General features: G+C 44.0%; 3 protein-coding genes across 6 annotated transcripts in view; 2 read left to right on the top strand and 1 right to left on the bottom strand.

Annotated features, from left to right (window-relative positions):
- Positions 1 to 3,503, top strand: part of LOC146191739 (protein saal1) — a 31,474-nt gene extending 27,971 nt beyond the window's left edge. For both annotated transcript variants that reach the window (XM_084602255.1, XM_084602254.1), the window contains one exon: positions 3,275 to 3,503. In XM_084602255.1, coding sequence (XP_084458381.1) covers positions 3,275 to 3,456 — 182 coding nt within the window. In that variant the 3' untranslated portion in view covers positions 3,457 to 3,503. The remainder of the gene's footprint in view (positions 1 to 3,274) is intronic.
- Positions 3,504 to 7,133: 3,630 nt separating this feature from the next.
- On the bottom strand, positions 7,134 to 8,070 carry Vps25 (vacuolar protein sorting 25). The gene has a single exon (XM_084602251.1). The coding sequence runs from the start codon at positions 7,906 to 7,908 to the stop codon at positions 7,381 to 7,383; it is 528 nt and encodes a 175-aa protein (XP_084458377.1). The 5' UTR covers positions 7,909 to 8,070; the 3' UTR covers positions 7,134 to 7,380.
- A 187-nt stretch (positions 8,071 to 8,257) lies between these two features.
- Orp8 (Oxysterol-binding protein-related protein 8) overlaps positions 8,258 to 12,535 on the top strand; it is a 99,463-nt gene continuing 95,185 nt past the window's right edge. For 2 of the 3 annotated variants that reach the window (XM_084602239.1, XM_084602237.1), the window contains exons 1-2: positions 8,258 to 8,478; positions 9,034 to 9,073. Coding sequence is in view for 1 of the 3 variants with exons in the window: in XM_084602238.1 (XP_084458364.1) it covers positions 8,464 to 8,478; positions 9,034 to 9,073 (55 nt within the window). In the remaining 2 variants the exon portion in view is untranslated. The remainder of the gene's footprint in view (positions 8,479 to 9,033; positions 9,074 to 12,535) is intronic. The other variant, XM_084602238.1, reaches the window with a different exon arrangement.

Raw genomic sequence — 12,535 nt, 5'->3', positions numbered from 1 at the left:
TGCTTGATTGCATCGCTTGACTTGGTGTCTTCGTGATGTGTCGTGCCGTTGAGCCGGTTGTGCAGGAGGTAAAAAAGTAAGAAAATAGAAGGCAATTCTCGGTGACGTCACGGAGCAGCGGTCGACCTTGCCAGTCGCAGTTCTTGAATTTCTCTCTCTAGGGCATCTCTCCTCTCGGTTCTGGGCCCGGGAAAGGGAGAGTCAGGGAGAAAGCGTCTCGGGAGTGAGAGAGGGAGAGGGAAGCAAGAGCATTTCCTCCGCTTCAGTGGATTTTTGTATGCGCTTCTCTCGCTGACGCCATTACGCCTTCCTGCCTTGTTCCACTTCTCACCTTTGATATCTCGTGACCGCCGCAACCTTCGCCCTGACGGACCTCCGCTCCTGCTTGTCGTCCCCCAGAGTCTCCGCTCATCTGTCCTCAAGGAACAACATAACCTGCCCACCGCCGGCCACCTCGGTGTCTCACGAACGTATGATCAGGTCCGACGCTGCTTCTTTTGGCCCGGTCTATACTGTAGGTTGCCAGCTGCGAACCTCTGTCAACGCAGGAAGCGCCCATCCACTCTGCCTGCTGGCCTTCTGCAACCTATCGACGTACCCTTGGAACCTTTCATCCTGTAGGACTAGACCTCCTCGGACCTTTTTCGACGTCCAGTTCCGGCAACCGCTGGATTGCTGTTGCTACTGACTACGCCACTCGGTACGCTATCAGGCATGCATTACCAACCAGTTGCGGCACCGATGTCGTCGATTTCTTGTTACAAAATGTCATCTTTCACCACGGTGCTCCACGCCAATTGCTGACGGACCGTGGGTGCTACTTTTTGTTCCACGCAGCATGAGCTCACTAAAGCGTACCATCCTCAAACGAACGGGCTTACCGAGCGCCTGGACAGGACCCTGACTGACATGCTATTTATGTATGTCGCACCCGACCACCGTGATTGGGACATTGCCTTGCCCTATGTAACATTTGCTTATAGTTTGTTGCGGCATGACACCGCAGGCTATTTGCCTTTTATCTTCTATTTGGTCGACATGCTGCATTGTCATTGGATACACTGCTGCCACCATCTTTGGTCTTGACCATAGAGTATGCACGTGACGCCATTGCCCAAGCAACTATGGCCTGCGAAATCGCCCCAGACCGTCTCACCGCCGCCCAGGCCTACCAGAAGTCTGCTTACGATCACCGGCATCGCCCAGTACACTATGCTCCAGGGTCATTCGTTATCGTTTGGTCTCCTTCACGGCGTGTCGGTCTTTCCGAGAAACTCTTTCGTCAGTACAACAGCCCTTATTGTGTGCTCCGTCAAGTGACCGACGTGACATATGAGGTTGCCCCCCTTGATTCTCCGTCATCCACCCACCCTGCCGCTGACATTGTTCGCGTAGTTCGCCTTCAGTCGTATCATGCACCTGATCCGTCTTCTACTTAGCACCGGGAGTTATGTCAAGGGACAACGAGGACAAAGTACTGTGCTCGTGTGTGGAACGTGAGGGCGACGAAGTGTGTGTGGTTCGTGCTGGGCGCCGCTGGCCTGAAGTTGTTCATCTGTGCTGTGGTCAGCTACCCTTCTGTAAATAGCTGTGAATACATCTACTCTTTGTGTGCGTGTATCTACATTACAATATGTTTAGTAATCGACAGCACAGGTTCCACCATATGAGTGGGCTGAGCCCAGGAGCGTGTGCTATGATCTAAAAAGCAGTGGCGACCGCCTATCATGGTGGCTTTTCTGCTATGCCTATGTGCAAGGGGATGAAGGTAATGCGAGCGGACTGTTTCCGCTTAAACAGGACTTGAAGAGAGGAGGCGCAGTGATTTCTTCGTGATGCCTTATGCAAAAGGGGTTGAAATATTTAGAACAGCTATGCACTAACATACAAGCAGGCCATATCTGGGTAACGCAGTGTGAAGAGCAAGAACATGGCAAGAGTCGGCCACAGCAACACCATTTCAACTGTGAACTGATGTAAGAAGGTGAAGCATTTAGGAACTAGGAAGTGATCTCAGCTCGCCATTGCTGTCAAAGTACCAGATAGGTTGCTAAATCGCTTCCATATTAAGGACAACGCAAATGCGAACTGAATTGAAATCTGGAGGAAATAACACAGGGACTCTTCATAAGTTAGGCAGGGAAATTCTGACCTATATTTTTATGAAGTAAAAGTGTCAATAAATGCCTTTGCACCTAATTTGCCATTTACATTTTTCAAATCATGCAGTTTAGATCATACATTCACATTTTCCAGGATATGTTTTTTCCTGCATTTTTTAAAGCACATCAATGGGGCTTTGCTGCACCACCTCTTGTATATCCGCAACTATATATTACCATTTTGTTTTATATTCATGATATTTCAACATATTGTGATTTTTTTCCTCAAAAGTTGGCATTGAATTTTTTTTTTTTTTCATGTTTATATGGTGCTTAAGTAGGTACATCTTTGAAGGAACATTTAAATAGCTACATTTTGGTATATGCTGCACCAGGGTTGTTTACATACTTTGTTTATGAAAAAAGAGTTGTTTCCAGTACCCCTCAGAATTGCCTTTATTTGATAAACGGTTGATAAAGCATTCAGTTTGTCGTGGTCGGTCTCAGGCTCATCATTCACTGATTTGCATCATGTGCAGGTTAGATGCAAAAAGTAGGCGTATGTGCTTTATCGTTGCATGCTTGATCATGATGACTGCTTGGATTGCTGAAGAATAAAATTTCCATGCAGGCAAATTTGAGGAGCGCGTAACTTTATATCAATCATTGAGGTGCATCGAAGTGCTTGATCATTGTAATAATCTATGACCATGGTGCCAAAATCATGCCGCTGTAGCTAGCATCAGCCATTTTATGTTTGTCTTCTGTGAAGATATTGCTGTCTCACACCTTTGTCTGCATGCAAGTTCGACAACGTTTTAATGACTCTACAGAACCTGTAAGCAATTTTAAGCATGATATCTCAAAGGTGGTATTAGTGTTTACTAACTTATTACTTTGTTTGTTGAGCTTCTAATTGGGGCACAGAATGAAATTGCTAAAAACATAGCAGCAAACCCTTAACTACACATTCGTTTTTGTAGATGTATTCAGTGTGTGGCTGGTGGAAGTGTAGCTTTGAATTTGTGTGCTTTTTTTTTTTTTTTTGGTGTATTGATTGCCTATAAATATTATCTAATGAACACCGTTAAGCACTGAGTGACCAACCAGTTTGATGTTTACTGTGGTTCTCCGGCAATTTTGGCTTAATGTTGCGATAAATTTCGTTGCAGATGATGACCTGTATGAAATGCTGAAGGAAACTTTCTCTGCGCTCCAAGAGTGGCTGGAAGAAACACAGTCACCTAGTCATTCCAAGCTTCAACAACCTGAGAACATTGATGAGACGTTCCACCTGCTGCACAATGCTCTGCAGCAGGCACTGAGTATCAGTACGAAACAGTGTAGAGGATAAAATAAATTTTGATGTGCAAAACTCGTCTCGAGTGCGACCAATGCTAACCTGAAGTTTACCACACTGCAATTCTTTGCTTGCTTAAAAACCACTTTTGGGACTGCAAGGTATTAGCAGACTGCAAGACACACTACACTGCATCATCTCGGTATGGAAAATACTTGACATTTAGTATTACAGGCACTAAAGACGCAAGCACGCAAAACTATGCTGCTGCATTGATGGCAATGCTGTGCCAAATGTGCCAACCTGCACCATTGCTTTAAGACTGCGCCAAGGCTGTTCCAATGCACTATTCCAGCAGAACTGAATACTGTTCAAGTTGTTGGGCGTTAAGCATTTTTGCACAGCACCAAAAACGAAGACCAGGGAAGAAACACACACACAAAGTGCTGGTTTGTCTGTGCATGTCTTCTTTTCTGTTCGTTTTTTGCGCGCTGTGTAGAAATACTCTATTCCAGTGACCTAGAGCTGAGGAGAATGCGAAGGTGCTGAGACTGCCACCTGAAACTCCGAACTACTTTTTAAATGAGAAAGAGCAAGGCTCGTTTGTTTTGTTTTTTGTTTTTTTTTTGAAGTTACTCTGTTTATATTTTCTTTTTTTTTTAACTGTTTGAGAGTCATCAAATTTTTTTCTTGTATGATTTTCTTTTGGAAGGGTGTGTGGCTTTAGTATGCATGGATCACCACATTCATTTTGCCAGCACAAAACAAATTTGTCAGGATTTTTATTTCTGTAATTTCAGTTTAGGTTTCAGGTTGCCAAATGAAGATTCTGACGTCACAAGTGAGTATGAGCTTGTGTAATGAATAGAGACGCTGCAATATATTTGTGGCGTTGTAGTTTTAATTCATGTTAACTCGTAAGTCAAGTTGCACCATGAGCTGTAATGATACGGGCGAAGAGCTATTACATTGCTGCTTTCATGAACCTCACATGATCTCATACTTTATGATGCTACAACCACCTTTTGGCAAACTGAAATCAAAACAAAACTGTGCCACCTTTCTTGTTCTGTCTCTGGCTGCTACCTAATTTGCCTAGGCATGGTTTGCTTTTTCACGAAAAGGATGGGCAACAGAATCAAAACCTGTTGCATTTCACTTTGTTACCTTCCGCTGCTAACTGTTAGTAAAAGGTGTGCCTGTGTTTTGTAAAGCTGTTGTGGCAGTACTGCCAGCACTGTCCTTAACGAACAAAGAAAATGCATATGCAAAGAGAAAATTGCTTTTAACAGCCTCAAGTAGTACTACATTTTGGTCCTGCTAAATTAATCGCTGCTCATGAAGCAGCATCACATATGCCATACGTTCAATGCAAGAAATTAGTTGTGGTTTAGCTCTGATTAACCCTAGTTGAATTGTGAAAGCAATGGTGGAAGCTTCTTTTGCCTGCTACGTTATTCCCCTATCACGTCCTATCAGTGTAAGGTGCTACATTATTGGGGACACTTAAGCTCATCCTTTAAGGGTATGATGCGAGAGCGTAAGCTACCAGCCCACATATAAAGTCGCGCTTCAATCAAGCCATATGGACGTGTCTGCATGTCGTAGGGGTAACGAGAATGCAAGTGGTTCTGGCTGGCTGATTCTGATATCACCCTCCCATATGAAAGGAGCGACCCGAGTTGGCAGCTCCTGCCCGTGGCATAGGGGTAATGTGAAGTCAAATGTCATGGCAGGCTGATGTTTTTATGAGGAGACAGTAGCTACGCCTCTTCACGGCATAGCTGCGGCCACCCGAGGTCTCGCTTTGGCTGTCTGAGTGTTGCTTTCGCACCAAAGGCAGGGAGCCATACCAACAGCTCGATTGGAGGGGCGTCAGCACAGTAGAATTGTCAACATTGCTGCATTTTTCGTTATTTCTCAAACTTTTGGCTCATATGTACAGTAGAACCACGTTAGAACCTCTATTATGGAAAGTGAGTTCATATAAATAGGAGTTATAACTAAATTGAGCCACATGAGTATGCATGATCTTAAACTCGCACAATTAGTGGATGTCATGTGCCACACTGTGCAAGGACGGTTACACTGCAAGGAAGTCTGAACTAAGTTTCTTCATTCCAAACATTTGAAGAGTAAACCGCCAAGTGTGTGGGACACACATGGCCAAAAGGCGTGGCCATGTTGGACTATGCAAAAGCCCTTGCTAAGCCACGAGACGGCAATGGCATGGTTGTGTTCCTGCTGTAACATAACCCGAATAAAGCAAAGTGGCCACGTCCATCCTAGAATGACCATTTGACCATAGCCTGTTTATTCATCCTGGCCTTGCTTAACCCAGTTCATTCAATTGAAATCATTTGAGAGTGTTAACGCTGCAGAGCAGCAGCGCAGTTGCATATCCATTTTTAAATCTAGGCCAAAGTGATATCAAAAAAGCAGTTGATATGGATGTTGCTCGGCATTTACAACTTTTGCAAAAATGTTTATGCTGTTAACAATAAAAAAGTAATTTCTTTTTTAACAGTAAATTTGTACTCATTAAAAGAAAAATTTGGGGGCACTTAAGCCCTGTTCTTAAGGGTGTGATGCAATAGTATCAATGGCTTTTGCAGCAGCTACCCTGCTGATCTTGGTTCGCATATGTACATTTTGCCACTAGTTTAATCGCCAATTCCTTGGTTTGTGCTTCTGCTATCTGACATGTATTCAGTAGCATACAGTATTAAGTTATTGCATTATATCACAGACCACCCAACATAGGATATAAAGCCCCTCTTTAAGCAGGCCATACGAATATGCTTGCATAGCATATCTGACTCTGGATCCAAGGGTTCAGTGTTCGATTCAAACCTCGCCCACCTATCTCAAAGCAGCTTCCAAAGTTGGCACCTCCTGCCAACTTGGTCATGGCAAGTGGTCACGTGATGGCATACAGCTCTGCAACCAAACAGTGCCCAACCATGTCATCTGGCAACTACCACCAAGCGAGCTTGCGATTTTTAAGGCAAAAGCCCTGATTGACTCGCATGGTGTGTACAAAAAGTGTGGCCGCCAAGTGGCACCAAAAATATGCACCTGATTTCGTATCAAAATTGTGATGCAACGATCCCTTTACAACAAATTTGTAGTGTCATACAATTTAGCATTCATTTGCTAGTCAAGTTTGAGGATTGATTGCAACAATGCACCTCCAATTATGCCATTAACTGTAGGTTTAGATGTCCACCACAAAGAGAGATACTGCACCTTTCTGTTCTTAAAAAAAAATAAAAATAAATAAATACTAAATACATTTCTTTTGCTAAACCTGTGCCAATCGTTCAATACTAAACTGCCAAGTCAAACCATGCAAAACACTACTTCCTCATGTCTTGATCAGTTTAAACAGACTAAACCCCGGCTAATTTTTTGCTCACAGCATCGCAGTTGGATTTTTTGGAGAACGGAGTTTTGAATGCTCTCTCATTAAAATATGCAGGCCTGACTAAGATGACTAGGTAGAGCCCTGCAGCATTCGAATCTTCGTGCAGCACAATGTCATTAGAGAAACAAAAACCAAATTCACATTTTTACATTATTTCTCAGCACTGGGCTCCTGCTACAAAACATCGGTCACCAGCTACAAAGTGCTCTTGGCCATTGCCACAACTGTTTTTGTTTTACACAGTCAATGCTATCAAGAACTTCAAATATTTAGTATAATTTACAATTAATGGCTGACAAAGACATGAACTTCACTACCATTTTTTTATTTTTAGCAACTTAGAGAATCTTGTGCGCCGAATTTGCAGCACGAAGACCCCGCTAATTTTTTTAAAGTAATACTCTTGTTTGGGCGAGTTGGTTCATCTTTTTTTTGTATTCATTTATATTAATGACGCGGGCGCAGAAGTAGAGGCAGAATCGTACAAGCATGACGTTGAGCTTCAGGCGATATCCACGTCAGAATTTTATATTCGGCAGAAAACAAGGGAGTTAAAAAAACTTGACACCTTCACTACCATCGAAAGTTATCATCTCGGCCTTTCCTTGCTTCTCGAGTGCTTGCAAGGATAGTCGCAACAAATCCACATCAAGACCAGCGAATTCGGTGTCGGCTGTGTCGTCGCCCTGTACGAGCTCGTAGAAAGTGCATACAGAGTTTAGCTGTCCAGCACCGTCTGCCCAGTCGTAGATTAGCTTTCCCCACTCCTCAGGGGATCGCCAGAAAACGTAGCAACGCGTCTGTTGCTTATCCGTCCAGGCGACTTGTCCTCGCGAGGACATCGACTTCAGGATCTCACGAAGTGCGTCCGCCGAAAGCTTTCGGGATATATCCTTGTTGTGGAAAAGCGGCGAAGCAAGGGCTTCGGCGATGTCTAACACATATGCCTTGTGTGCTCGGTAGTAATTTAGTACGAGGTTGCTCCAAGCCTCTAGCTGTTTTTCTCTCGTCGCCAGTGTCGGTTGGAGTGTGAAGAACGGCGGAAAGCTGTACTGCCATGGCCATTCGAAGTCAGTCATTATGGTTTCTTCTGTGTTTGAAGCTAAACAGGCTTCGAATAATTTAACAGCATAAAAGAGAAACAAAGCAGTCACAACGACAGAGACTACACAGACACAGCACGAACAATCTACCGTCAGCGGGGCGAGGTGATTGCATTGGATTGGCGTGGATCGACTATTCCCGTCTGGCCGACACGGAGGAAACATTTTATTTATTCTCAACATACAATACCTTCACGGTCAAAAGGTGCTATTTTAATGCTGAATTTTTATTATGAGAAATTTATTCCTTGTAACATATTTGATTTTGCTGGAATACTTTACTGATGCTTTACTGCTGTCTGTATCCGTTGTTCTGCCGCGGCCTGTGGAGCTGGTGGAGCGGAGTCAGCGGAGCATGCTGAAAAACAGGTGTCGCTGAAGGAGGAAATCAAAAGGAGTGGCGTGGATAGCGTGGACCGTGTTCAGCGTTGTCGGCGTAGTTTCAGTAGTTTTGGGCTGTGTAGTACGACGGAGCCGTGTTGGGTTGTCGATAAAAACGCACCTCTGTGCCGCAGCGACAATGACAAAAGCATGATGGATTCAACGGTGAGATATCGGGCCGCCGCATCGATTGGCTGCGACACCGTAGCCGTCCGCAGCTCATGTGCTGAGAGCCGTGGGAGCGCTGCCGGAGAATCGGCTTTCGTGAAGGAGCTTATATGAGACCCGGTTCCTTATTTCATGGTCGGAGCTGGCGTCGCTCAGCATCTCTGGCGCGTCTTGAACGTTAGAAGAGTGGTCGTCTGCCTGTGAGCCGTGTTATAAGTATAACATCGAGTAAAAGCCTTTTCACCTTGTCAGTATCGATCAGCTGTGTCGAACATTTCTCGGGTTCTTTTTGGGGCCGTGTGTTTACTCGTCTTGGTCGTTTTGATTGAATGGCTCTTTAATATCCCTGTGCCTTCACATTGTCATGTTTTAGTCGCCGTGTAGTTGCGGCCGAAACAGCTGTGCATGCGCGCAACTTTTCTTACTGCATCATGAGTAGGCCGGTCTGTAGACCGAGACCAGCCAGCTGTGTCGAAAGCTTCTTCTTTTTTTTTTTTTGTTTTTTTTTTTTTTCAGCTTCTCATTATCTTCTACTTCGTTTTCTTTTTTCAGAACCACTTTAAAGAAAGCCGCCCTGTCAGCTCGTCCGGAGGTAAGGGACGTCTTTGCATTCTTATGATGGATTCGCGCCATGTGGAGAGACAGGTTCGGAACGAGCGCTCGCCTGCATAGCTCTGCTACGCTCAGCGGTGCGCGTGGCTTCACTTGTCGGTTTCAGCTTTTCGCGCCCCGTTGAGCGGTCTTCATGTGTGTTTAGTTCATTTTTTTTTCTTTTAGTCGAAAATCGCTAGTCTGCTAAGATTGAGTACGGTTTCAGTTAACGTCGGTTTCTCGCGGCCCTATTGAAAAGCCTTGATAGTGCTTTAAGCCATTAACCGTGTGTCTTTTCTCAAACGTGTTCACTGCTCGAACGCACGTTTTGCGGCGAGATACGCGGCAGGACATTCTAACGATCCAAAACTAAATGCAAACGCTGTCCACATCGTTTAATGTGCTTGACGCAGGTATCTGTAACTATTCACAGTGAACACGTCACCTTTAATTTTTTTTTCAAAATTATTAACTAGGTATTAATTAACGTGTCCATTTAGCAAAATTCACTTTACGCCTCAACCTGAAGAGACCTATACGATGAAATTGGAATTCACACTGTAGCTGCAACTTGCGCCATGTGATAATTGTAATTTCAGTTGCATTAGCTGTGTGGTGTATCAGTTCCGCTTGTTTTCGAGGCATACAGATTGTTTTTTTTTTTTTTTTTTTTTTTGTCTGTTGTAGCAAGGCCAGGGTGCGGACTTAATGACTTGGCTTCGTTTTCCCAGTAATCTCAAGTTTACCTTTATCATTATTTCCATTTTGTGTGAATGGGCAGCTGTTCACATGGCATTCTATTTTTTTAATAACTCTTTTTGATGATTTTGTTTTTCTGCACTTTTTAGACATTTCTACAGGGCTGTTAACGAAAAGTTATCTCGCCTGTCGGCATGTAGAGTGTGGTCATAGTTTTAATACATGTTGTCATCAGCTATAAATTCCAAAGCTAGTGTTATGATCCTCACCTTTGACATAGTGATGAAATGTTGAAGTGCAGAAGTGCAGGGCAGCACTTCTGTCAATAATAGATATCTTATGAAGCTCATTGTATGCTATGATCCCCCTGAAGTCTCCTTCGGTACGGATCCAATTGATTTCTTGAACCATGTATGGTTGTGATGACGGGCATTAGTTTAGTGACAAAAGTGTAGCATTGTTGGCAGATATACTGGATACATATTTCTCCCAGTGCCCCGCCAGGGTGGCACAGTGGTTACGGCACTCAACTACTGTTCCGAAGGATAGGGATCGAATCCCGGCTTCGGCGGCTGCTTTTCCGTAGGAGGCGAAAAGCAAGGCGCTCGTGTGCTGTGCGATGTTAGCGCACATTAAAGAACCCCAGGTTGTTGAAATTTCCGGAGTCCTCCACTACGGCGTCTCTCATAGCCTGAGTCGTTTTGGGACGTTGAACCCCAAAAACCAAACCATATTTCTCCCACTGGGTATCACGTGTGTTTTAGTTGGAGCAAGTGTCCAGTCAGTACCTTTGTGGTCGCAAGGTTTGTTGTGCAGAGAGCATGAAACCTCTACTCAGCATTTTGCCATGTCTCTCTAGCCTTCCTTGTAGGCATTTGAAAATGCAGACACGTTTTTAAATGTTGCTTATAATGCTGTATCCGTGGATTTAGTTTTGCTTTTCGTTTTAGGAACACTGATTTCAGTCGCTGCATGGTAACTCGGCTTTACAATAAGAGTCTGTCCCGTCACTGTTTGAGCGGCCATAGCGTCTCACTTTGGAGTACAATTTTGAAGCTTAATTCCTGGCCTTGGCACCTGTGTATTGTTGCAGGCCGAATAATTTTACTTAGCTTTAATTGACCCTACCTTTCCACAGCAAAGTAAGAACCAGGTGTATCTTTGGCACAAAAAAGAACAATAAGAAAACCGAAGTAGAAGGAAAACAAGTGCATATAAGCAACAGCATTTTATTTTGTTGGATTCGGCACTTTGCATATTAACTAGGCATGCAAAGTCATTCTTTAACTCAGGAGTACACAGTTAATGTATTTGTCTTCTATGCAACAAAGCTTACCTTTGTGACGTTACATAAAGTGTAATGATGTCGTGGTGGTTTGTGGGCGTGTTCTGATTTACATGGCCGCTTACGGCGCCACTGCTGAATGGGGTAGTGGAGCTTCTTGTTGATTTTAATTTTTGCACATTGCATTCTAATATCCATATGTCATTTTTGATAGTTGCCTGATCCAAAAAATATATTACCCTTAATCATCTGAGTGTTGCCGAAGCAGCCGGCTCACTTTTCTATAAAATCGTCATGGTTAGTCCAGATAGTACCTCTGCAAATGTATGTTTTTGATGGAATGTGTATATTTGATATCATCAGAAGGTAATCTCTCTCTATCTAGACTAACTTTGTATGAGTCCTCTCATAAATAGTTGGCACATGGTGTCATAGACACCACCTTTAGGGATAGAGGCTAGCTTCCATAGTGGATGTAGGAACCATTTGGGGATAATTGTCGGCAAAATGGCCAGGTTCTTACTGTGGTTTCTGCTTCCAGAGATGGGAGTCGCTGAGAATATGTTGCTAACTAGCTGTTTAGTATATGTCAATTGTGGCCGCCCAGCCTACTTGCCTCTCACTGCCCATTGAATGCTATGCTGGTATGTGGCAGCTCAGTGAAGCTTCGAGCCAGAAGAATGGTAGTAAAAAGAAAGGGTGCACAGCCGCGAGCTGACCGATCAATGTACTGTAGTTGCCTGCTCCTTCGGGTTAATCAAGGGACTCCTATAGCTAATGAGCCACGGCTGAAATCTAGCCATGCATGGTTCATTTTGAAATTGCAAAAATTTCGAAGTGTTCAGAAAAAAAGTATCCTGTGCCCTTGCCAGCCTGTGCATTAACGTTTCTGCATTCTTTTGGTCACCCTTGAAAGCGGTTTGGGAACCATTGAAATCCTTTGTGCATGCATGTTTTCTTCTTCATGCTGCTGCTATCATTACTGTTGAACAGTAATGGACTCAATCATGTGTACACAAAAATTGGCCGACAATTATGATACATGGTAAGCTTTCTGTGTAGTATTTAAATTTTGCAGTGTGCTGAAATAAAGAATTTGAGACATGTTTTTATATATTTGCAGTCTTAGCCTACTCTATATTGTTATGGGATGGCAAGCCAGTGAACAGACACCATGATCGACGGCGATGAGGTGATCTTTGTAATAAGGGAAGTGGGGCTAGCGCTTGTTCCTGCCCACACCACTGCCCGCTTCTTCTTTCTAGTCTATAACAATATAATCCCTCATAACTGTCCTTCAACACTCATTTCTTTCCTAGTCCTTGATTACTGTAAAGGAGGCGCTTTGATGGCACCTGCTGCCGCCGCATTTACGGGGGCTAGATGAGTAGGTGTGGATGCGTGTTCGCATCGCGTGCCAGCCCGCAGTGATTTACGTGCGCGCATGCGGAGTGTATGAGAGTGCTTTTTGTTTGTTTC

This window comes from Amblyomma maculatum, chromosome 4, assembly GCF_055883805.1.
Source record: "Amblyomma maculatum isolate TAMU_Amacu chromosome 4, ASM5588380v1, whole genome shotgun sequence".
NCBI lineage: Eukaryota > Metazoa > Arthropoda > Arachnida > Ixodida > Ixodidae > Amblyomma > Amblyomma maculatum.
This window is presented reverse-complemented; position numbering and strand designations above follow the sequence as displayed.

Bases quoted from the DNA above. Each gene is read 5' to 3' on its own strand.
- Vps25 (XM_084602251.1), bottom strand. From the start codon at position 7,908: ATGACTGACTTCGAATGGCCATGGCAGTACAGCTTTCCGCCGTTCTTC.